The sequence below is a fragment of the Ceratotherium simum genome, chromosome 20 (genome assembly GCF_057802395.1).
Source record: "Ceratotherium simum simum isolate JZ-2026a chromosome 20, ASM5780239v1, whole genome shotgun sequence".
Taxonomy (NCBI): domain Eukaryota; kingdom Metazoa; phylum Chordata; class Mammalia; order Perissodactyla; family Rhinocerotidae; genus Ceratotherium; species Ceratotherium simum.
The window spans coordinates 26590876-26617284 of NC_141919.1; the positions used below are offsets into that span (position 1 = coordinate 26590876).

General features: G+C 39.5%; 1 protein-coding gene across 3 annotated transcripts in view; it reads right to left on the reverse strand.

Annotated features, from left to right (window-relative positions):
- The window catches only part of PLGRKT (plasminogen receptor with a C-terminal lysine), a 45589-nt gene that overhangs the window by 17986 nt on the left and 1194 nt on the right, over window positions 1-26409 (reverse strand). For all 3 annotated transcript variants that reach the window (XM_004436823.2, XM_087444552.1, XM_087444553.1), the window contains 2 exons: window positions 26014-26141; window positions 24112-24198 (listed from right to left, as the gene is read on the reverse strand). In XM_004436823.2, the coding sequence (XP_004436880.1) occupies window positions 24112-24192 (81 nt within the window). In that variant the 5' untranslated portion in view covers window positions 24193-24198; window positions 26014-26141. The remainder of the gene's footprint in view (window positions 1-24111; window positions 24199-26013; window positions 26142-26409) is intronic.

A 26409-nucleotide genomic window follows, 5' to 3' on the forward strand; every position in this document is an offset into this window, starting at 1 on the left:
TTAGAGCTTACTTTCTCTAAAGAGGTACAATTTACACCACAGCGAATTTTTGGTCAAGAGAGTGGGTTAAACTGATCTGTCTTCCTTTAAAACACTGCTCAAATGTCAGCCCATCCCCAGTTTTGCAAAGTATTTTGGGAGCTCAGCTTGGATGGTTGTTAATCTGGAGATTCTTTTATTTAGAAGAAAATACATTTCTATAGTAGCTAAAATCAGAATACAGCCAACATTAGAAAGTTAATCTAGTGATATAATAATTGTTAATAGGAAGAATTCATGGGGCAAGTCATCTCCAATTCTAATTAATTTTAGGCAAGCCTTTAAATTAGACATTTCTTATTTAAATCTGATTTCAATATAAAAACAAAAGTAGATTGGGAAAGAATTCATTATTTAGTTACCCATTTCTGGGAAATAATACTGCTGATATTCATGTTTACATGTGATTTCAAAAATAAAATATCATTTCATTATTATAAGAAAATAACCATTAATTCCTAAAATGGAAAAAAATAGTTATTTTTACATTCTGTCCTGTTCTGATTTTTATGAGTCTAAGAGTTCTACAGGAAGGTGAGCCTGACCCAGTCATAATGAACAAACCTTATATTTGCTGCTGTTTAATTCCTGTACACTTATTCCTCCCTCAGTACAATAATGCTAAATAAAAACCCAAACTAGCCCCAGATGGGGAGAGGTCAAATTGAGAAACATAAATATAAATGTAATTAGAGTTTTATGTCATAAAATTTTCTTTTATAATCCTCCTGAATGTTTTTTCTTAATAAGAAAGAGGTACATTTTTTATCATGGGCTGTTTATTCACATGGATTTTTTTTTTGCTGAAAACTAAAGCCTAATTTGATAGCATTGACAAGCAAGCCAAGATATAATGTATTAAAAACAGTATTGGCTCAGTATTGGCCCTGGGTGGGAGGTTAAGGGGGAAGGGCCACAGAAAAGATAGCGTGGTGGAAAGGGAAAGACATGAGCTTTCGTGAATGATGCTGGCATCACTGACTCTCAGTCTGGAAGATGACAGTTAGCATTCCCTATCTCAAATCAAACAGAAAATGAATTCCAGGTGAATCAAAGCCCTAACTGTACCAAATGAAATGATAAATATAAGTAAAATTTGGAGACTGCTTGTGTAACTTTAGGGAGGCAAAGACCTTTTCTAGGAAGACAGGAAACATGAAGGAAAAGATTAACAGATTTTATACATTAAAAATGAAAAATTCACCACTTCATACCCATTAGAATGGCTATTATTTTTTTAAAAGAAGCAGAAAACAAGTATTGGCAAGGGGCAAGGACGTAGGAAATTGGAACCCTTGTACATTGCTGAAGGGGATGTAAAATGGTACAGCTGCTGTGGTAAGTGGTATGGAGATTCCTCAAAAAAATTAAATATAGATTTACCATATGATCCAGCAATTCTACTTTTGGGTATATACTTAAAAGCAATGAAAGCAGGGACTCAAAAAGACTTTTGTATACCGGTGTTCACAGCAGCGTTATTCACGAAAACCAAAAGGTGGAAGCAACACAAATGTCCACTGATGGCTGAATTAATAAACAAAATGTGGCATATACATACAATGGAATATTATTTAGCCTTAAAAAGGAAGGAAATTCTAACACATGCTACAACATGGATTAAACCTGAGGACATTATGCTAAGTGAAATAAGCCAATCACAAAAGAATAAATATTATATAATTCCAGTTATATGAGGTACCTATAGTAGTCAAATTCATAGAGACAGAAGGTAGAATGGTAGTAGCCAGGAGCTGGGGGTAGAGGGGAGTGGAGAGTTAGTGTTTGATGGGTACAGAGTTTCAGATGGGAAAGACGAAAATGTTCTGGAGTTGGATAGTGGTGAATTCTTTAAGGATTCAAGAAAATAAATTGAAAAACTGCTAGAATCAACAAGATAATTTAGCAGGATGGCTAAAGATCAACACACAAAAATTTTAAATTTTCTATATGCCAGAAACCATTAAAAACTATTCACAGTATTATAAATACTATACAATACCTAGGAATAAATCCCAGTCAGAATCCTATCAGGAATTACTTTAGTGAACTTGACAAGCTCATTGTAAAATTTACTTAGAGGAGAAAATATGCCAGAAACCACAATTTTGAAAACTGTCTTACCTGCCAGACATCCAAAGTTACTATAGAGGTGTGTTGCACATTATGATAGACACTAGCAATATGTGCATATTTAAATTGAAGTTAATCAAAATTAAATAAAATTAAGAATTCAGTTTCTCAGATGCACTGGTCACATTTCAAGTGCTCAGTAGCCACATGTGGATATATATATATATATATCTGTGTGTGTATATATACATATAAATACATATGAACACTTTCAGCCTATCATATATGTGTGTGTGTGTGTGTCTGTGTGTGTGTGTGTCTCAAGTCAGGAGAAAAAACTGCTGACCAGGTTCTGGCTACACAACTTCTCAGTTGTGAGCACATCTGGGGTGTCTAAGGAACAGCAAAATGACCAGTGAAGGGACACATCGTCAAGGACAATGCTTCTCAAACTTTAATGTGTGTGGGAATCATCTGAGGGATTTGTTGAAAGCAGGTTCTGATTCAGTAGGACTAGGAGGACACATGATTCTGTATTTCAATGAGCTCCAATGTCAATGCTCTTAGAAAATGGACATCTGAGCACAAGAGTATAGGGTCTTGCAGGCCCTTGCTGGAACTTTAGCTTTTAGTCCGAGGAAGATGGGAAACTGCTGGAGGATTTTGAACAAGAAGTTGTGTGATTTGACATTTCAACAGAATCAGTCTGACTTTTAGGAATATCACATACCCAAGAGAGATGAGCATGTATGTTTACCACTCATAGCAGTGATAATCGTAACAGACCCAAACTGGAACCAATCCAAGTATCCATATCAACACTAGAATGGATAAATAAATTATGGTATATTCATATAATGTAATACTACAAAGCATGTAAAAAGAATGCTACAAGCAACAATGTGGATAAATCTCACAGATATAATATTGAATGAAAAAAAAAAGACACAAAAGAGTACATACTGATGATCCCATATATATGAAGCATTAAAATGGGCAAAACTACCCTATGAGGATAGAGGTCTGGATAGTGGTTGCCTTTAGCAGTGGGAGAGGCAGGAGGAAGCCTCCTAGGGGCTGGCAATGTTCTACATATTGATCTGGGTGGTAGTTATACAGGGATAAACATATGTAGAAATTCAGTGAGCTGTACATATAAGATTTGTGCACCTCACTATATCTATGATATACTTCAACACAAGAAGGAAAGAAAAAGTTGCAGGGGAGCAAGGGTGAAAACAGAGGGAGCAGTTAGGAGGCTGTAGTACTAATCCAGGCAAAAGATAGGGGTTTGGAGCAGAGCAATGGAGGTGGTGAGAAGTGGCTGGATTCTGGATATGTTTGGAATTTAGAGCTGAAAATGATTTTCTGATGGGCTGTATAAAGGGGTGTGAGAGAACAAGAAAAGTATGAGGTGATCCCAGGTTTGTAGCCTGAGCACAACATGGTGGTGCCATTTACAGAGTTCGGGAAGCCTGCAGGGTGAGCAGATTTGATGGATGAGAATGGGATCAGATGGGATGAGAATGAGAAACTGTGGTTTGGACGTGTTAGTTTGAGTGTTTATGGACATCCAGGTGAATATGTTAAGTAGATAGTTTGATATATCAGTCTATAGTTATGACCATAGTCTGGGCTAGAAATATAAATTTTAAGTCATCAGTTATATAGGTGGTATTTGAAATTATGAGACTGGACGAGATCCCCTAGGAAATGAGTATAGATGGAGAAGACAACTGTGATCTGAGCTAGGGCCACTCCAGGAATGTGTAGGAGCCGGGGAGAAGAGGAGGCAAAGGAGACTGAGATGGTGTGATCAGGGAAGTAGGAGGAGAACCAAAAAGTATGGTTTCCCAGAAAGCAACTGAGGAACGTGTTTCAAGTAGGGAGTGATCAGTGATCAAGTAAGTTGAGAGTTGCTAAGGAATTGAGTGAGATGAAGACCTTGATATTGATTAGATGTTGATTAGTAAATATGTGAAACTGTGCCTGTCATATAGTAAGCACTCAAATGTCATAGGCTCTATGAAGAATAACATGAAGAATATACATTAAAACCTATATGAACTCATTGTTCTTGGCAAGAGATCATATTTTTGCAGTGAAGAAAATAAAAGTTCTTCAGAAACTAGCTCACTCTTCCACTCTTTCCCCCAACCCTTGAGGTTTTGGCTTAAAATAAGCAAGTATAGAGAAACTCCTCCCCATTTGGACAGCCCTAGGGAACTAGCCCAGCCTTCAGTCACACCTGGTCCTAGAGATCATAGAGAAATGAAATGTTTTCTTGGCCTGTTCTGTAGTTTAAAGACTGCCCGAACTTGTGATGGAGTGTTTCTCTTTGGGGAAATAGGACTGCCACTTATTCAACCTCTCTGTGCTTCAGTTTCCTTATCTACAAAATGGGAATAATAATAGTGCTGATCCCACAGTATGTAGCAAGGAGTAAGGTGTTCATATATACAAAGAGCTTAGGACAGTACTTGGCACATAGTAAGTGCTAAATAAGCATTAGATATTTATTATTTTATCATAGTGATATCAATGTCCTCCAGCTAAAGACCACCAGGAGCGTACCTGTAGTCAAAAAAGTAGGGTTTATTGACTTATTGCAGTGAAGGAGACACAACACCATAGGGAGCCATGGGGCATCTCAGTAAGAGAGTATTAGAAAAGACTTACAGGATATGGACTTATGTTAGGTGATTTGGGAAAGGTTCAAAGATCATCTGGACTGGGTGTTGTCAGGAAGTGGTAGTAATTCCATGACTGGATCTCTTAAGTCTTCTTATCAAGAAGGTAGGAGGAACCAAGCAGGTTTAAGTGGTATATAGTAAAGACGCTGAAGCAGTCATATTAGTCAGCACGTGGGGATGCTTGGTCATTTCCGTAGTTTGAACAACGTTCACATCTTTGTCTGTTCTCTGACACGATTACAGAGTGATCTTGTCTGATGGTGGTGATCTGTGCAATTGCTTATGTGCCACAGGAGAACACCATGGCCTAGCTGATAGTGCCAGGTCCTAGCTGTCAGGGGTGCATTTTACTTTCTCGGTCTGTATAAAATGCCCTGTGCTTTGAGGGGGCGATTAAAAGACTCTGGGAAGACTTTCACAGTTTCCTCTGACAACATCTGAGTAACGAATCATCAAAGAGGACCTGGAGAGGCGGTCAGAGAGAGTGAACCGATCTAGGAGAATTCTGATTGCTTAGTCCTAGGTATGCTCATCATCTCTTCTTTGCAGATGATCCACTCTGGAAGCTCTCAGAAAGGGATAGAAATTTAGTAGAAGAGCCCAGAGAGAAAATAGGAAGTGACAAGAGTTTGCTTCTGGCCCTTGGGAGGAAGAGATCCTGGCATGCACTCCAGGTTAAGATGGCATTCTCCTTAGTGACCCAAAGCCATTACAAAGTTGAAGTAGAGAAACTAGCTTCACAGTAGATGAAACTGACCTTCCCTGAAGGACGGGGCCCATGGGAACTCCCAGCCAGAATGTACATCAGGAAAAACGAATTGCCAAGGAGAAACATCAAGGAGGGGTGAGGTGCAAGGGTGAGGTTTCAGGGGCCTGAAATGTAAAATACCCAGGAAGGTTGGTGTAGTGTGGCCAGAAGCACTAGGAATGTATCTTTTGGGTCAGATATTCATTGAGGAAACTCAGTGGAATCAGGGGGAAATAATGCAGGCTGTCTAGAAGGTTCTGAAACCCTGGTGCCAGCCCTTGTTTGCCTCAGGCTAGAAGGGCAAGGTTTTTTTGTTTAGAATTCCAGTAGTTGCCCACTCTGTACCTAGTTAAGTCCTTGCTTATATTTTGTTTGCCTTCCTCCACGTATAATTACCCAGCAAAATCATGAGACTGCCAAGGGAAGACCTGGATGTGTTGACAGAATTGATCAAGGTGACCTCACACTGGACCAATTTCAGAATCTGAAAGATCACAGGAGAGGCCAAACAGCGGGCTCAGGCAGAGAGGGTCAAAGAGGCAGGCTGTGGGGCCTGGAGACGCTTCCTCCCTAGGCTCTGCCCCCACAGGGTCCAAGGGCGGAATGTGAATAGTCTTACATCATTCTCATCTTTCCTCTACAAAGTTTAGTCTCCGTGGCATTCCACGATTCACCAAATCAAGTTGGGGTTTGTGGCTTTGGAGCCAGAGAGATCTAGACTTTGAACTCAGTCTCTTTTGGGTATTAGCTGTCCGATCTCAAACATGGAAGTCTACACTGCAGTTTCCTCAACCTATAAAATGCAGCCGGAAGCACCTACCTTGCAAGGCTAGTGTGAGACTTACAGATGATGTTCGTAAAAAGGCAAGCCCAGGATGTAGGAAACAAAGGATGGCGATGGCCAATCAAATCTACATCTGTGCTGCCTTCCACATCTCATGTCATGTGGCAACAGTTGGAGCGAGAATTTTTTAAATGTCTTTGAAATTAAAAAATGACTAAATCTTAAAAAAAAAAAAATTCTATTGACTAACAATGTTCAACTGTCAGAAAATTTTTAACAAAGAGGACATTTGTTCTTTTGCACTACTTGGTCTCCCCACCCTAAATATCAAAGTAGCAGGGTTTTCTAAGAACAACAATTGAAGGATATATAGCACATCCCAATGGCCAGAAAAACACTTTACTGAATTGATATTAGCCACAAAAGACCTTAAAATTTGGCTCCAATGGTTAAATGTTTGTGTGTGCTTAAAGCATCAAGTTTATCTAAAATCATTGATTTGAGGCAACTTTGGATGATGCAACATGGTTTTGATTTGTGCTAGATCAAAATAAGATTACTTATCTTTGAAGCAACTGCAACTTATGACATTTGGTTACTCAAAGTGGAATAGAAAACAGTCAAGATATTCAAAAACATTGCCTGGGAGAAAAAGGCTAAGATAACAGAAGTCATAACCCACTGCAATACCAATTTTATCTAGATTGTTGCAATATTTTTTATGAGGGTAGCACACTTTGGTTTCATGTCAGAAAATTCCACAAGAGTAGTTTGTCACATGTAACGAGCTGTGCAGTTGGATACAAAGATAACGTCATACTGGCCATTTCTTGGGGTCTTCAGTCAGAAGCAGTGACAAACTGGTGCTGATTCAGCTCTGCCCTTTCTGCATCACCCTGTGATCAGTGGCACACATTTTTGAGATTGTCCTCCAGAGTCAAAGGCAGGGTCTGTGGCCTTGAAGCAAGGGTAAGGTTGGCCCTTAACTGTGTTGAACCATGAAACAAAGCAAGCAGCCCCACATGTGTCCTAGAATGTTTATCTTTTGTGTGTGCTTTGTCCAGCTCAGCCGTCATCAACATTTTAGCAAGTCAAGACACCCTGAAGCTGGTGACTTATTAGGTTCAGTATAGAATTTGGGGGGAGGAAGGTTGGTTGGAAAAGCCTTACAGGTAATTTGGATGCACCCACTGCTTTCCCACTGCTACCATGATGAAGTGGGTAGGGGCATGTTCCCCTCAACTGGGCAATCCCAGGCCAGTCTCCTCAGCTGCAAGGATGCACAGCGATGAGAAGCTGGCCTGGCCTAGGCAGCACTGAACTCAACCTCTTAGAGCTCTGACATTTGTACTATGAGATCCAGAGGAGGAAAGGCAGCATATATCTTGAACAACAATGCTGGGGAACTAGGGTTTAATCAAACAAGATGTAGGTTGAACACTTTGGAACAAATCTTGATTATTCTGCCTTTGGTTTTTTTTTCATTTATATTTTAGACATCCTAATAACAGTTATATAACCTTCTTTCCTCGGGACTACTCCAGGAAGGGGCTTTTAGGATAAATTAAGTGATATTCTCCAAGTTGTTACAGATGCTCACAATTAAGATGCTATCATAATTCTGATTAATCGCTTAGGGTTGATATATTCATATAAATTAATTGCCACTGACAATAAGTCCCAGAAGGGTGTATTTCTTATTTCCAAAGCTTATCCTAAATTTTATCTTAAAACTCATACTCATACTTCCTATTCACTGTATCATTACTGTGCAATTATTACATAGTTATTCATAAGCCAAATTGTTTAAGGTTAACTCACATTCTCATATTAGTTAATGCCTCAGCTTTTGTATATGTTTTATGATTAAATATTTCAAGCAGAAAGAGAAAACTATTGTTATATAAAAGTGCAAATTCTATAGTCATACTCCCTGGTTTGAATCCTGGCTCCACTACATACTAGCTGTGTGACTTTAGGCAAGCTATTTAACCTGTCTGGACTTCAGTTTCCTCATCTATAAAATGGGAATAATAATAGGATTTCCTTATTAGGTTTTCATGAAATAGAATACATAAAATGCTCAGAATAGTGGCTGGCATTTAAAAAGCACTCAGCAAAAATTGGCTATTATTATTAGTATTAGTGACGTTTCTTTATTAAAATAATTTATGAATTTAAAAAACTATTTGCAACGTTATAATACAGACACTTCACCCTGCCATTTTCATTTTCCCTCTTGGTGGGGTTGGAGGAGAACAATATCCTTTATTTTTCTCCTACCATCTACCCCATAACAAGAAATAGGTGGTTTGAGCAATGAACATCTCATAATAATATGAAATAAATAAAAAGACTTCTGTGTAGTTCTTATACCTCCTGTTGATTTTTAGTATAGTTACTGTGAAAGGTGTGGGTTTAAAAAAAATAGCTCTAACAGATAAATAATGTTGCTGTAAAATCTCAATAAGGCAAGTGTAAATAATTCTAACTACTTTTTCATAACCCTACTCCACAAAGCAGTTTCTTCTATAATTTAATGTGGTCTCTCAACATTAATCTGACGTTTTACTTAGCAACAGATGATATGTGCTTTCTCAAAGGGAATTGTAGATTAACAGAACTAACAATCTTCATTTTTTCTTATCTATTCTTTTCTTTTGGTTCCAGATATTCTGTGACTAGTTTGTAGATTATATGGAAGTTGTTATTGCTTTAACAAGCTGATAATAAGGATCAGCAAATTCAAGGAGTCAAGTAATTTCCTTCTAATAATATTTAACCATTTGTTGATTTAAAGTAAAACTAGTTCTTTCTGGGTAGATTTAAAAGAGAATATATTTCTATTTTAAAGATTTCTAAGATTGGTAATAACAAAAAGGCTAATCAAATATAAGCCTGTGCTTAATTATTTAACTAATTCTGTTAAGTCAAGAAAGTGGTACAAGGCTTCCAGGGGAGGAAGGAAAACTGAGAGAAGTGAGCAATGATCTTTCCTCTTTGTAGCAACTCCTTTGATTCCCCTTGGTGAATTCCACAAGATAACAATTTGACTTTGAAATGATTACTTCTTAGATGCTCTAACTTTTCCGTTTGATAAAGCTATGAACATGCTGACATTCTTTCCTGCTGCCCCCAACCCCATGATGGAATTTGAGGGTCATAAAGCAAATACATGTCCCTTTGGATCCTCTCACTGGAGAGGTCCACATCTGAAATACCTCCTTTTACATGATAAATTTTAGGCAAAATTATATTTCAATATATATATATGTAAACATACATATTTATTTAAACGTATATACTTATTTAAATATATATTTAAACACACATACACGCACATACCTATAGGGAAAGACAGAGAGCATGTGAGCACACCAAATCATGTTATGGTGTTCAATGGCAGTAGTTTTTTGTCTAATGAAACATATCAAGAGGACAAAACCACTGCCATCCACATTTCACCTTACATCCCTTGTTTCTGAACATTACTCGTTCTTCCCTTTTATCTATCACAACGGGCAGATTTTTTTTCCCTTTTCTTCATAGTTGTGTGTTTTAGGTTTCCAGCTCTTGAAAATGACAGCTCTTGCAAATGAAAGTTGTAATTGATATATTTATTAAAGGGGCATACCAACAAAGTGTTACTTAGAAATGAATTAATTTTAACAGGTTTTTTTTTTTTTAAATCTAATCTAATAGAATTTCCTTTGCCTTCAAGTTCCTAAAGCTTTTAAATATACAGATATTTAAATACTAAAAAATGAAGAAAATATTAAATTGAAATATACATTCCCAATCAGCTCTTATGGTGGAATTCATTTTTATTATAATATGTGCAAAAAAACCTTTTACCCAAAGCCTGTGGGTAGATCAGCAGTTGCTAATGTTAAGGTATGGGGTCTATAGCTGCAGCTCTAATTGCACTGTTTGTTTGTTTGTTTATATTTTGCAGAAAGATTTTTCAAGAGAGGTAAATCACCCATATGACCATTCCAATATAATTTCTTAAGCTTTAAAGTCCTCATGTTCAAATTTTCCTCAAAACAAATATGACTGCAAATAAATACTTTTCTTTTTGGGTACATAACCGAAAATAAACATTTTATCCTATACAATTTGGCATTCAAGCTATTTAAAAATCAAGTGAATGCGCCCATATATAATAAAAATTCAAATCTTAAATTATATAATTATATTACCATTAATGTAATAACTCCAACATTTATTGGCCCACATATTTCTAATTTATCATCAGTAAATATACTTGAACTGAACCTAACCATGAACCTAAAACTAACATCATTAATTTACCAAATAGATTCAAAGAGTACACAAAATTTTTCCTTACTGAAAATGATCCAATCATTTCTTCTTCCAAGAAAAACATTATGTGAAATAATATGAACCATTTTAGAACATATAAATATTATAAAACTACTCAATTTTGTCTTTTCATCTTTATATCTTCATTAAGTAGCACAGGGCCTGGCATACTGTCAGTGATCAATCAGCCTTGAATAAATAAATCAGTATCAGAATATTCTCTGTGGGATTCTATCCTTTACATAAACATTAATTAGAAGCAAATAGAAATGCCAACATGTCAATTACAGTGCTAGACAGCAGTATAATGTAATTCCAACGTATTTTTCCAAAACCATTCTGAGGCATTGTTTTGCAAATCCATGCCTAAGTTTAAGGACAAGTAAGGACGTGGGCTATTGGGAGACTTTACCCTCAAAAACCCTAGAAACCAAGTTAGATAGACTATAAAATAATTGGATTAGAATTAAAAAATAATATTTTGACTTTAAAACTTTACTTTTGAAAATTTGCTTTGGCTAGAGTTGATTGTACCTCTTTTGTGCGTGTGTGATTGATAGGAGCATTTAAGGCTATCATTCTGAAGTACAAAAATTTAGTGTTCTATTATTCAATCTGTGAAATAGACATCACTATAAGCTCAAACATGGAAATTAACAGAAGCTCACCAAAAACATAAAGAAATAATAATTTAAGCAGTAAGAAGTGTAAGTGTAGGAAGGGCTGGAAAAATTATGTTTTAAATTACGCTTCTTTATAAAACTTTATTAATTTTCTTACACCGAAACTTTGTCTAACATGATTGTCTGTTGCATGGCATTTGGAATACAACAGATTCACAGTAGAAAATTAAGATAGTTTATATCTAGTATATGTCTATGGCTTGTACCCCAGAGAAAGTTTAGAAATGGCTCCAGTATATCAAATAAGCCTCACAAATGAACAAGAAAACTTTTTCTTCAATTTTTTTTTCAGAGCCTTTCACCTAGGGACCAATATTTAACCCTCATGGATGAAATAAATCAGCATTATTTACTTCAGCTTGATGTTATACCGTTAATTGCTATATGGCTGAAGAAGCTAGCTATTTGGAAGTCACTATTTAGCTTAACTTTGCTCTAGATATGTACCTAAGTTGTAGTTTTATAACTTCTCTGTAGTTCCAATATCTATATCTGAAAGGGGACATCAATTTTATTAATGAAGCAGCGGCTCTGTTGTGAATTCCATGTAACATGCTTGACTTCTAGATCTTTTCTCTGTGGTCAGCACAGACACTTCTCATTTCATTGGACGTACACACCCAAGGTGGGAACTGGAGAAGAAACTACCAACTAGTCAGAGAGCTCAAGTGAGTGCAGACTTAGAGCAAAGTCTGACCCAAATTTTCAATTTGTAATTTTAGCATTTATCTCATACAGTTTTGGAAGCATCACACTAAACCTACAATTGCCAGAAGCATTGTTACAGTTTAATACATATTAATTAAAAAGTGTGTATTTTTAGTGTTCAGGATAAATGTAGGTATCTTTTAAATTTTAGATAGTTGTTTACAATAAAAATATGAACATACCTGTTACTTTGTGTGGTGTGGACAGGAGGTAGAGAGCACACTCCCTCAAAAGAGTTTAACTGAGAAGAATTTAATTAAGGGACTGCACCAACTGTGGGCAGGGTTTAAGGTAACCACAAAGGATAGTGAGGTACCCAGGGGCTGACAAACAGCAGGAAGCCATTTACACTCCTAGGCTAGAAGGGGAAAGGGAAGGACACAGGGTTAACCAGAGCCCAGGGAGAGATGGAGCTATGGAAGAGACAAGGCCTGAAAAGAGCTGCAGCTCTGGGAAACCACTGCCTTCCCACCCTCCAGGCTCCTGCTGGTGCCTCTCACTGGCTGAATCCAACCTCAAGCCAGAGAGCAAGGGAGCCTGGGAGATGCAGGGCTGAGTGTTAGACCCCCTCGGACGCAGGGCAGGGAAGGGCAGAGAATGGATCTAGTTGGGGGCAGGGAGAGGGGGTCAACAGAGAATAACTGACAAAGTGGTCACCTGATTTATGTGAAATAATGATTTGATTCTACACGAGAGAATGTTTTCAGAGTTCTGGTTTAGATCAGATCCAAAGGTCTTAGAAAGTATTAAAGATGGGCAATGAATTTTAAATCACTTTTTTTTAATCTTAATAAGAAATTATGGTTATGTACAAAGCAATATTAGTTGTAAAGTAAATGCTAAGTATAGGAATAGGTGTCAAACGTCTTGATAAGAAAAATTGGAAACAGGAAATATTTTTGTTCAATGATTATAATAAAAGCATACTTTAAATTACTATTACAGTTAGTCAAATTTAAATACATGATTCTTTTTTTTTTTTTTTTTGTGAGGACGATCAGCCCTGAGCTAACATCCATGCCAATCCTCCTTTTGCCAAGGAAGACCGGCCCTGAGCTAACATCTATTGCCAATCCTCCGCCTTTTGTTCTGCTTTTTCACCCCAAAGCCCCAGTAGATAGCTGTATGTCATAGTTGCACATCCTTCTAGTTGCTGTATGTGGGACATGGCCTCAGCATGGCCCAAGAAGCGGTGCATTGGTGCGCGCCCGGGATCTGAACCAGGCCGCCAGTAGCGGAGTGTGCGCACTTAACCGCTAAGCCACGGGGCCGGCCGCCAAAACACATGATTCTTAAGAGAGAGAACTATTTTCCCTTCAATTACTCTGGTTCTTCAGGACAATGTCTACTCAGTACCTTCCTAAATTTGTGTGGATTCCTTTGTAATGTTCCACATACACCACAACTAAATTGGTATTTACAGAATGCATTTTTTTTTTTAATTTTTTGTTTATTGCGGTAACGTTGGTTTATAACATTGTAAAAATTTCAGGTGTACATCATTGTACTTCTATTTCTGCATAGACTACATCATGTTCACCACCAAAATACTAATTACAACCCATCACCACACACATGTACCGAATTATCCCTTTCACCCTCCTCCCTCCCCCCTTCCCCTCTGGTAACCACCAATCCAATCTCTGTCCCTATGTGTTTGTTTATTGTTGTTATTATCTACTACTTAATGAAGGAAATCATACGGTATTTGACCTTCTCCCTCTGACTTATTTCACTTTGCATTATACCCTCAATGTCCATCCATGGTGGGATTTTTGTTGTTGTTCTGAAATTTCCTGGGAAAAAAAGCGTAAGAACCCTGAAATATCGTATGTGCAAAAGGAATGAACAAGAAGCAATTCTTTTTTTTTTTTTTTTTTGGTGAGGAAGATTGGCTCAGAGCTAACATCTGTTGCCAATCCTCCTCTTTTTGCTGAGGAAGATTAGCCCTGAGCTAACATCTGTGCCCATCTTCCTCTATTTTATATGTGGGATGCTGCAACACGTGGCTTGATGAGCAGTGCGTATGTCCGTGCCTGGGATTCGAAACTCTGAACCCTGGGCCATGGAAGCGGAGCATGCGAACTTAACCACTATGCCACTGGGCCGGCCCCAAGAAGCAATTCTTTTTTGTACCAAGGTGGGCACACAGGAATACATCTGTGTGCTCTGGGTCAGGGCGCAGGAACCTTTCAGAATGACAGGTTCTGCCATGGCTCTAGAGGGAACACTTGCAAATGTCTCCTAGTGTCTCAGGGCTGAGTATGCCCACTGGAACTGGGAGTGCCTGTGAGAGGCTGTGGGCTGCCAGGCCCCATCACCAGGATTGATTAAGTGCTAAATATCCTGCAAGACGGAGGGGAAAGAAAGGTATATGTCTGAGCACAGAATTGAAGATACAGAGATGGGGAAAGATAAAAAATGGTAAAGAATGAAAGATGGAGAATGAAATTAGAGATGGAAGAAAGAATGAAGTAGTGACTATGAGGAGATAAGAGAGAGGAAAGTAGATAAATGTGAAAGAAGGGAACATTTATTGAGCATCTTCTCTGCCATACAAGCTAGTACTTGGGTATCCTCCCCATCTTAGTGATGAAGCCGAGCCTCAGAGAGCCTACGTGATTTATCCAAGGTCATACAACCAATAAGTGATGAAGCCAGGGTTGGCCCCAGGTGCGTCTGACTCCAGTGCCTGTGAATTTCCCATTGCACAAAGGAGAGTAAATCCACAGTCCTTAGCAGCCATATCCTGGCCTTAAATCCAGTGGGCAGCAGTCTGGGGCCCAATTTTCCTTTCTAGATTTCCTGTATGCCACCCCAACCTGCCTAGAAGTTATGCCATTCTCTCTCTTACTACTCTTCAGTCTCGCACATTTCAGAGTAAGAATGTCCCTCCGTTATAGGCACTGCTAACATAGTCCCTTGCCAGATAGGCAAGGAATTCCACTGCAAGAATATTTTTATAATCATTTACAGGAAAATTTTTAATTTAACTTAAATATTTCCTTTTTTCACAAAAAATCTTTGGTTTAGTCTGTAATTCATTTATAAACTCCCAGAAGACATAAAAATAGACTCAAACTAATGGAAAAACATCCCCTGTTCTTGGATAGGATGACTCAACAGTTCTTCCAAAATAAATTTATAAATGCAAGCAATCCCAATTAAAAAAATCAACAAACTATTTTATAGATTTGGACAAGTCAATACTAAAGTTTCTATGAAACATGTAATAAACATTGAAAAGATAAACTACAAGGTGTACTAGCTTAACCAGGTATTAAAACATTCTATAAAGCATCTATAATTACAATAGTGTCGTACTGGTACATAAATAGACCAATTGCCCAGTGGAATAGCGTGTCTAGAGACAGACCCAAGTACACATAGAAGCTTAGTAAAGGTGACATCTCAAATCACTGGGGGTAAAGATGGACTTTTTAATAAATGTTGTACGTACTACTAAGTAGCCAAAAGATAAAACTGGATCCTTATCTCACACTATATATGAGAACAAACTCCAAATGGATTAGGGATCTAAATGTAAATAAATGAAGCTATACCAGTACCATAGGGAAACATGGGTGACTACCTCTTTAACTTTGGTATAGGGAAAGATTTTCTAAATAAAGACTCAAAATGCAGAGGGAAAAAAATAATGGATTGTTAATTTGAATACATAAAACTTAACAATTTTTTCCATGGCAAAAAAACTCCACCCTAAACAAAGTCAAAGATAAATGACAATCTGGGAGAAAATATTTGCAATGTATTCCACAGACAAGAGGTCAATATCCCTAATGTATAAAGAACTCTTAGGGGCCGGCCCGGTGGCACAAGCAGTTAAGTGTGTGTGCTCCGCTGCGGCGGCCTGGGGTTTGCGGGTTCGGATCCCGGGCGCACACCGAGGCACTGCTTGTCAAGCCGTGCTATGACGGCATCCCATATAAAGTGGAGGAAGATAGGCATGGATGTTAGCTCAGGGCTGATCTTCCTCACCAAAAAAAATAATAATTAAAAAAAAATAAAGAACTCTTAAAAATTGAGGGACAGGGGACAAAAACCCAATGAACAGACAACTCACAAAAACAAGATATATAAATGGCCCTCAAACATGTCAGAAAATGTTCAAGTTCACTCATAATTAAAGAAATGCCAATTAAAACAAGACTGAGATACCATTTCTTGCCTATCAGACTGGAAAAAATTAAAAAGCAAAAACTTTTTTAAAAATTAAAAAAAAAATTTAAGTCTCTGTTGGTGAGACTTTGGGAAAACAGGCACTCTCAAATTGGTACAACTCTTCTCAAGGGAAATGTCACAATACCCAACAAAACTACATAGGCACCTGCCTTTGACTCAGCAATCCCACTTCCAGAAATCTACCTTGAAGATACACCTCCAAGAGTACAAAAACGTGAAAGCACAAGGTTATTCATTGCAGCATTGTTTGTAATAGCAAAATACTGGAAATAACCTAAGTACCTGTGGTAGGCAGAATAATGGCCCCCCAAAGAAGTCCATATGCTAATCCCCAGAACCTGTGCATATGTTACCTTACATGGCAAAACGGGATTTTGAAGATGTGATTAAATTAAGTAAGGGTTTTGTGATGAGGAGATTATCCTGAATTATCCAAGTGACCCCAATGTAATCACAAGGGTCCTTATAAGTGAAGGATGGAAGCAAGCGAGTCAGAGTTAGAGATGAAGATGCTACACTGCTGGCTTAAAGAGGGAGGAAGGGGACACGAGCCAAGGAATTCAGGCAGCCTCTAGAAACTGGAAAAGTCAAGGGAAGGAATTCTCCCCTAGACCCTCCAGAAGGAATATGGCCCTGCTAACACCTTGATTTTCGTTCAGTGAGACCCATTTCAAACTTCTGGCCTCCAGAACTGTAAGATAATTTGTGTTGTTTTAAGTCACCAAGTTTGTGATAATTTGTCATAGCAGTAGAAAACTAATACAGTGCCCATACATAATTTGAATAAATTATGATATATCCACACAATGGAGTACTATGCAACTGTTAAAAAAATGAGGAAGATCTCTATGAACTGATTTGGAATGATTTCTAGGATATTCAGCTACATGAAAAAAGCAAGGTCCAAAAGGGTGTCAATGGCATGCTATCCTTTGAGTAAGAAAGAAAGGGACACAAAATACACGTGTATCTGTTTATTGTACAAAAGAAATGCAGGAATGGGGCCGGCCCGGTGGCGCAGCGGTTAGGTGTGCACGCTCCACTGTGGCGGGCCTGGGTTCGCAGGTTTGGATCCCGGGCGCGCACCGATGTACCGCTTGCTGGGCCATGCTGTAGCGGCGTCCCACGTAAAGTAGAGGAGGATGAGCATGGATGTTAGCCCAGGGCCAATCTTCCTCAAGAAAAAAGGGTAGGATTGGCATCGGATGTTAGCTCAGGGCTAGTCCTCCTCACACACACAAAAAAGAAATGCAGGAAGGATAAACCAAGGATTAGAGAGGTTACACACCCCATAGAGAGGGCGTGGGAAAGTGCTTTGTAAATAAGAGGGGAATGGGAATAGGTTAGTAGGGATGAGGAGGGAGCCACACTTCTTGGAGTGTATCTTTTTGTACAGCTTTGACTATTAGAACATAGTAATGTTTCATATACTCCCCTGCCCTGTAACTAATTAAAATCAACCAGGATGTGGAGAGAATACAAAGTATAACTGTATTGCAAATAAATAACCTAACCACACTGAAGGAGCTCAGGAAGAACCCAGTTAACAGGAAAACAGTATTCTGACTGGATACTGTAAAGACAAAAAGAACATATAAACAATGTACTCTAGTTAGTGAATCTGTCTCTTACAGGGGTATGTACAGTACTGGCAATTCTGTAACTACTTTCTGTGTCTACTAGGATTGAAGTGAATATATTGTAGAAAATCAGAGCCAAGTTTATCATTGTCTGAGAAAAAACTTACAAATAAAGAAAGGGGAAAGGGAGCCGGGCCAGTGGTGCAAGCGGTTAAGTGTGCGCGCTCCGCTGCGGCGGCCCAGGGTTCACTGGTTCAGATCCCAGGTGCTCACCGACTCACTGCTTGGCAAGCCATGCTGTGGCGGCGTCCCATATAAAGTGGAGGAAGATGGGTTAGCTCAGGGCCAGTCTTCCTCAGCAAAAAAGAGGAGGATTGGCAGATGTTAGCACAGGGCTGATCTCTTCACAAAAATAAAGGGGCGGGGGGGAAAGGCTAGAAAGAAATACCTTACTGGATTGGAATCAGAGGTATCAATATGAACTCCTATTTTAGAATATATATACTTATAGAAATAGAAATGGGTATAAATGTCTGTATACACATGGGTTAGTATATGTACATGTCTTTGCTAAGAAGATCTAGGAACAATGGCCATAGCTATAAGCATACCTAGAGCCCAGATCTTGACTTCTAAATACATTCTCCAATAAAAGGAACCAGGACTCCTTGAACAAGTGATTAATTCCAGGCCTGGGGCAGGAGCAATATATATGGAATATCTTATGATCACAGAAAATAAGCAAGCAATCAAAAATGGATAGAGTATATCAAAAGGACATAGGAGCCAACTGGAAGAAGTTCCCAATAGCCAAAGCCAGAACTATTTAAGCCACAAAATAAACCGATGATAACCCATAGAATAAAATGTCCATGAGAACATATTGATATAAATAATTGAATAAATAAATACATGGAGAAGGGACAGCTTTTCTAATGAACACATATAGATGGAATGAAGGAGATAAAAAATCATCATTAGGCAAACACCACCAGTAATAATTGTTGCATGTAGGATCTCACCAATGAATATTAGGGTGTGGACATCTTTAAGGGGCTAACGTTCTACCTACCACATACATACACACGAACATCTGGTTATTTGCAGCACACCTCGCCCTCTACCCACCAAATTAGATGAGAAGTTCCTTGAATATAGAGCCTATACCTTACACATATCTGAATCCTGCTTAGCATGTAGCACATTATTCTATATATATGAATAACTATATTTTTTAGTTTATAACTATACCTCATTTCCTTAACACCAAACTCTAACAATAGACATACAGGTCAAAGGCTAGCCCTCATGTTGTTGTTGTTGTTGTTGTTTAATCTTTAGTTTGTTGCTTGCACACAGTAAACAGTGAATAAACTGCTTGACTAATTCTTACATGGACCATAACCGCCTTGCCTACATAGCACGATAGCACAGCAAGGACCTATGGAATCCTTTCTTCCCTCATTCTTTCTGCTTTATGCTTCCAGTTTCCATCCTATTTTATAACATCAAAATGCTTTTCTGGCCACTCAGGTGATATACAATTAGTTTAGGTGTGCCATCTAGTGGCATTTTAAGGAAGTATTCATTTTCACCTCAGTGATGCTTAGTTGACTGAGTTGAGACATCCATCTACCATCCTCAGTAACAGAGGCTAGACAAAGCAGTGGGAAACTGAAGTTTGCTGATCTGAAAACATCATTATAACTAGTAGTGTGAATCCCCTCCAGCTCAGCTTAAACCAAAACTGTTAATCAAAAAAGAAAACTTTTTGATTTGAAGTCTTTTGTAAATTTTTTTTTTTTTTTGGTGAGGAAGATTGGCCTTGAGCTAACATCTGTGCCAATCTTCCTCTAATTTTTTTATGTGGGTTGCCAGTACAGCATGGCTGATGAATGTTATAGGCCCACAAACCCGGGCTGCCAAACTGGAGTGTGCCGAACTTAACCACTATGCCACTGGGTCGGCCCCCTTTTATAAATTTTTATTAACCTGATTCCAGTGATTGATTTAATTTCATGATTAACTTACATAAACTTAGAATTTATTTGGTTCCATCTCCAATATACCTTATATTAAATCTCTGGCAATCACCCCTTACAATTATATAACATAATTGAAAAGGACAGGGCAAAGTTCTCAACCCAGGCTGTGCATTACAGTCCCCTGGAGAGCTTAAAACAACAACATGCCCGGCCATGAAGAGAACTGATTGATCTGGGGTGGGATCCAGATCCAAAAGCTCCTGGGTGAATCGAATATACAGCCAGAGTCGAGAACCCTGCCACTGGTATAAGATGTAGCTGAATCTCTAATTCTGGTCCTTTCCTCTGAAACAAACAATAATATGGAATTATTGAGTTATGATTTATCTTTTTTTACCAAAAATAAAAGTAGAACTAAAAAAAACCCACTGGGAAAAGGATTCTAGTTATTAGGCTTTTCTTTAATAAAAGTTTTGCTTTATTTCTTCTATTTATCCTTTTATTGAGGTGCCATTGAATAGGAAAAAAGCCAAAAGATACGCCATCACAGGCTAAAGATATTAGTAGGCACAGTGTTTCAATCAGGATTTTAAAAAAATCTCCCCTTTGAGGGAAGGGGGGAGGGAGGAGGGTGAAAGGGATAATTCGGTACATGTGTGTGGTGATGGGTTGTAATTAGTATTTTGGTGGTGAACATGATGTAATCTATGCAGAAATAGAAGTATAATGATGTACACCTGAAATTTTTACAATGTTATAAACCAATGTTACTGCAATAAACAAAAAATTAAAAAAAAATCTCCCCTTTGAAAAACTTACAAAGACACGTTGTCTTCCACCCCAGTGGCCCACTCCTTCCATTTACAGAGTCCTGCTCAGTCCTAGGGGCTCTCGGACGTGCAGGGCAGAGCAATGGCTCCAGTGAATGAATGAATGAAAGAATGATGCCCCTGAACCCCAGTGCTCTCTGGAGGCCATGGGTGTACAGGGGAGGAAGCAGCACCAATTCTGGGATGAGGAGCCAAAGGGCAAAAAGTGGTCCTTGCCCCTTTGCACTCCCCAGTCTCCCCCAGTTGAGAGACAGCGTAATCTTCTGAAACTAAGATAACCCCTGAAGTACCTATGTTAAACTCTTTGGTCTGTGTTCCCATAGGAAAAAAAAGCACTGGAATTCAACTGATAGGATTTGAGCAAAGTTTGCAGTGAGGAAGGGGAATTAAAATGACCTTTGAACTGATTCAAGATACCCTAGTTGTGTCTCTCACGTATAAATGTATAATGAAATCAATGTGTTACTCGCTTATATTGTAAATATTCATAGTGATGAAAGGACACTCTGCCCTTCAGGGATTCCCTGACCCTGATTCCAGATGGTCTAACAGAAACAATACAGAATCCCAGCAGGAAAAAGAAAAAATCACAGCTCATCTCCAGAGAGGCCATTGCCCAGGACAGCAGCGCCACCTGCCGAACACAGGCACCAAATGCATCCTGTGTTAGTTTCTTGGGGCTGCCATCATGAAGTAGCACAAAGTGGGTGGCTTAAGCAACAGAAACTCATTGTCTCAGTTCTAGAGGCTGGAAGTCCAAAATTAAGGTATCAGCAGGGTTGGTTCCTTAAGAGAGCTGTGAGGGGAGGATCTGTTCCAGGCTTCTCTCCTTGGCTTATAAATGGCCAACCTCATACTCACATGGCATTCTCCATGTATTCATGTCTCTGTGACCAGATTTCCCCTTTCTATAAGGACATCAATCATATTGGATTAGGGCCCACCCTAGTGACCTCATTTTAACTTGCTTACCTCTGTAAAGACTCTGTCTCCAATAAGGTCACATTCTGAGGTAATGGGGGTTAGGACTTTAACATATTAATTAGGGGGGGATACTATTCAACCCATAACATACCCCTTTCAAAAAGGGGAGGCAGCTATTGGCATACTCCTGAGCTTCTGTTAAAGATGAACACCTGACCCATGGGGGCCTTGTGACTCTCAGACCTGATATCGCCATTTTGGATCAACAAGCATACGACAACCCCAAGAAAAGGGCCCATTTGCCGGTCAAATGAGAATGTATTTGAGAATATGGCTGGCCTGGTCCTATTGTCATCTCAGCTTTGCACAGAGGAGTAGGAGCTACCTCTTTGGGAAAAACTGTATTCCTCACTCTGCCACATGAAGCAAAGCTACTGGCTCAATAGGGGCCTTGGATTCACAGATTCTCCTAAATGCCTGGGCCTGGTTCACCTTTGCTTCAACTAAGCTGAAAATTGATGGTGCCAATAGTGCTCCTGCCAGTTTGACTTCACCACCAGCTATAGTGGTCGATGGGATCAGTGGACAGAAATCAAGGCTGTTCTCAGAGCTCTGGTCTGTCAGGCTGAGGGGCAGGTTGTTGGGAGGGGCAATCTGCCATGAGCCCTGAATGTCCCTGCACATTCTTGCTGAGTAGGCCAAGAATGCAAGGGGCAGACTGCTCTTTGCTCAGGCCATTTCTATGGGTTATGTTTGCAGTGAACAACCTTCAAGAATGAAGTCAACACCCCTCCCATCCAACCACTCCCCACCCTCCCCACCCCCTGCCAACTCCACCAGCTCAGCACTCGCTATAAAAGCAGCAGATTCCCCAAGCCCAGTGTTCCTCGAATGTGCCACAAAGCCACTGAAGGCACTGCACCCATTTAAGCCCATCTTTATCACCTCCGTGAGGCTTGAGGGGCATGGGGAATTGACACCAACCTCATGCTTATGCTGCTTGCTGCGCTATGAGTAATAAAGTCTTCTGTCTCTGACATTGGTGGCTCCTGTGTTCTGCCAGTGTCCATGAGATAGTAACAGGCTAATCTGTCAGCTTGCAACAGGGTAAAATCCAAGACTCTTCACAGACCCTGACTTCACGGGGACTGACATAAGAGTAAAAGCCTTGTAGTTTCCAGAGGTCTTAGACAAGTATTCTGAGTATGTGACATATTTGGCTGGTTCAGACACCTAATGTTTGGTCTCCCCTAGGTCACTTTGCTCTGTTACAATAATTCAGTTGCCCATTCTTTAAATTATTCCATTCCCCTGAATGAAGTTTGTATACTGCACAAGACATTCTTATCAGTCTTTATTGGCAAAATAACAGCAACAACTAATATTTATAGAGTGAGAGACACTGTCCTAAAGACTTGAGCCACTGTTCTATACATTCTCTATAAACTGTCATCTTTACTCCTGAAAACAACACTCTGAAGGGGATACTATCACCTCCAGTTTACAGATTAGGAGACTAAGGCACAAGTCACACAGTTAGTCAGGGGCAGAGGTGGGATTCAAACCCAGGCAGTCTGGCTTTAGTCCTCTCACTTTTAACCATTCACTATGGTCTCACAGTAGGACCTTCTTCTCTCGGGGCCAGAATGAACCACAGAAGCCTACAGACCTTTGTTTGAAATCTTAGGAAAATAATTCTGGTCAAACTTTTAACACTTCATTTTGACATACAACATTTTAAAATACTTTTTGACAACTTACATTAGGCAATTAGATAGTCATCTACTTTGCTTTGATCTTTTCTATCCAGCCTATGTATAAATCTAGTGTCAAGTTTTCACACTCTGTATTAATTTCCTATTGCTGCTATAACAAATTATCGAACTTAGTGGCTTAAACAATACAACAAATTTATTTTCTTACAGTTCTGGAGGTCAGAAGTCCCAAAAGGGCTGGTGGGACTGTGTTCCCTCTGGAGGCTCTAGGGGAGAATCCATATCCTTGTCTTTCCAGGTTTTAGAGGCTGCCTGAATTCCTTGGCTCATGGCCCTTTACTCCATCGTCAAAGCCAGCAGCATAGCATCTTCAAATCTCTCTCTCTGTCTCTGACCCTCTTGCCTCCCTCTTTCCCTTATAAGGACCCTTGTGATTACACTGGGCCCATCCAGATAATCCAGGATCTTCCCCATCTCAAACTCCTTAACTTAATCACATTGCAAAGTCTCTTTTGCCAAGGTAACATATTCTCAGGGGATCAGGATGCACATGTCTTTGGGAGGGCCATCATTCTGGCGACCCTATACTCTAAGCAGTTAGCTCTTTCTATGGTATGGAAATTTTTACACAAGTATCTGGATTGGAGATTTCAACAAGTCCATTCACCAGATAATTAATAATCCATTTCATCTTGGCCTTAAGGATAGAGCCCCAAGAGCATTTTACCTTTTGGGCCAAAGAGAACATACTGCTAGAACACATGTGGTAGAAACTTTAACCACTGTAATAACATAAAAGCTTAATTATTTGAAAATGTACCTGAAGGTCAGCATGCGTAACCATGAACTCCTGTTGGTTTTTCATGTTTTCATTCATAGCTTTTGAAAATATAAACCCCATCTTGACCTAAAATGTAAAAAAGCCAAAAGGCTTAAAACAATATATTCTACCTGCATCCTCAAATGCTCTGCTTTGAGCTACCATGAGCTTATAACAACATAAAAAAAGAAAAAAATTTCTCACCTGGGAACACAGTGTGGATTCTGGTCCTTGCTCCTAACTAGCTGTCTGATCTTAGGCAAACTTAACCAGCCTGGCCATCATTTACTCAAAGACTAGCTGATTGAACTAGATGATTTCTAAAATCTTCTCCTGCTCTAAAGTATATGGCTCCATGTTTCCTGATTTTGCTTCCTACAGTAAATCTTGAAAAACTGAATAGTTTAAAACAAGCAAACAAAAAAACTCTCTCTTTTTTGTGAGGGACAGGGTGGATACCAGCCATCCTTTGACTTCTGTACAGTTTGATGATAGAACCTTTGCTTCTGAGGAGTGGTGATTCAGAAGGTACATCGTGCACCTTGAGGACAGAATTCTCTGTGCTCCTTGCATTTGGGTTTTAGGACGTTTTAGGTATCTCAAGGTCACTATATCAATACTCTTCCTATAATCCCTGCCCCTCTCCTACACACCCCCTATTTCCATCCACCTACTGCTGACATGCCTTGGCCATCCCCCTCTAGCTTCACCTTTGTTCTCTTCAAGCTACCACTGAAGTTTGGAAAAGGGGAAAAAACATAGGATACTTAAATGTCCTGGGAAACACAATTTTTAAGTGAATACATAGTACTGTCTATCTTATTTATTTACTTAAGAAGTTCTTAAGCGGGCTGTCAATTCTAGGTGGCCCAGAACTCCAATTTTTTGTTCTTAATCCAATCGGGTGGGTACAGAAGACCTTCAGTTAGTTGCTGATTTTACTTTCAGAAGACTGCAAAACTCAGGGAAGTTACAACTGCTCTACCCTCCTCGACAATGTTGCTGATTCTCTTTGGTAGGCTGTGGAGCAGGGTTGTGAACCTCAGGTCAGAGTGGCCAGTCATAATACTTTCTATCCAGGATTCACAGTATTCTGCGGGAAGCCCAGCAGAGCTCCTATTTTCCACACTCTTATCAGGAAATCCTGCGTTCTGGCTAAGTGGGGAGAAGATGGGGGAGAAGGAGGGCATTTCATGCCAGGTGGAATGGGTTATTCCAGCTATGTGGCTCCAGGTGAGTGGGAACTACAAGCCAGACTTCGGTGGCTTCCTTGTATTCTGGCTAAAGACATACCCCGTAATTACAGGGGCCTCAAAGCCAGAGTCAGCTTCAATGCTGGGCATAGGCAAACCACTCACCAGAGAAAAGGGGCACAGTCCTGGGAGGTCATGAGGTGTCCCTGCCCCTCTGCCACTCCATCCTAAGACCAGAGTTAGAGGCTATCCTTTGAGGGTGGGAAGATCTAGCAGAAGTTCTTTCCCTTCTCTAAACTCTGACAGCCCCATGTCAATTGTCTCCTACAGCAGACCAGAACAGGAGCAATATATTACCCATCTTGGCAGTCTCCTTGGTGTCTCTTTCCCATAAATGTTTGCAGAAAGCATGAGTGATACAAGAGAAACTCTGGCTCAGGCCACTTGCCATTCCTTATTTTTCTTCTACACATGGAAGTGAATGACTGAACTTTTACATGTGCTGTAAACATTTATAAAGAAAACAACTGTCCTCTAATCCCATTCCTACACACACACACACACAAACACAACCTGTCTGTCACAGGGCTGTGTCTCTGACAGTGCCCCTATTTATAGAGGGTAGGATCCCCCCTGAAGAGCAGGGACAGTCCTCACGTCAGCCACCTAAGGAAGAGAAACTATTTGGAAAGTTAGGACCCAGGCTTACCTCTTTCTGGGCCTTGCTTTCTTGGGTCTGGATTGTAGTCTGAATGTGTTAAGCGACGCTCCTAAGAGTTAAAAGTAGAAGCCAAGCAGGGAGAAAAGCTTCCCCGTGCTTCTCAGCGGAGACCACACCTGGAAATGATTGCACCACACCTTATAAACTATGCCCTGGAGTTCAGTATTTTCAACCTTCCCCTCCTTCCCCACCCTATCACAGCCATTTTCCAGTCTAGGAGTTTCCTTAGGGTGTCCAGAATACTCTCAGCTTTCTCTCTCCTGCTCACAAAATATATATCAGAAATGATGACCATAGTTAACACTGCTGAATGATACATAGGAAAGTTGTTCAGAGAGTAAATTCTAAGACTTCTTATCACAAAGAGAATTTTTTTTCTTTTTA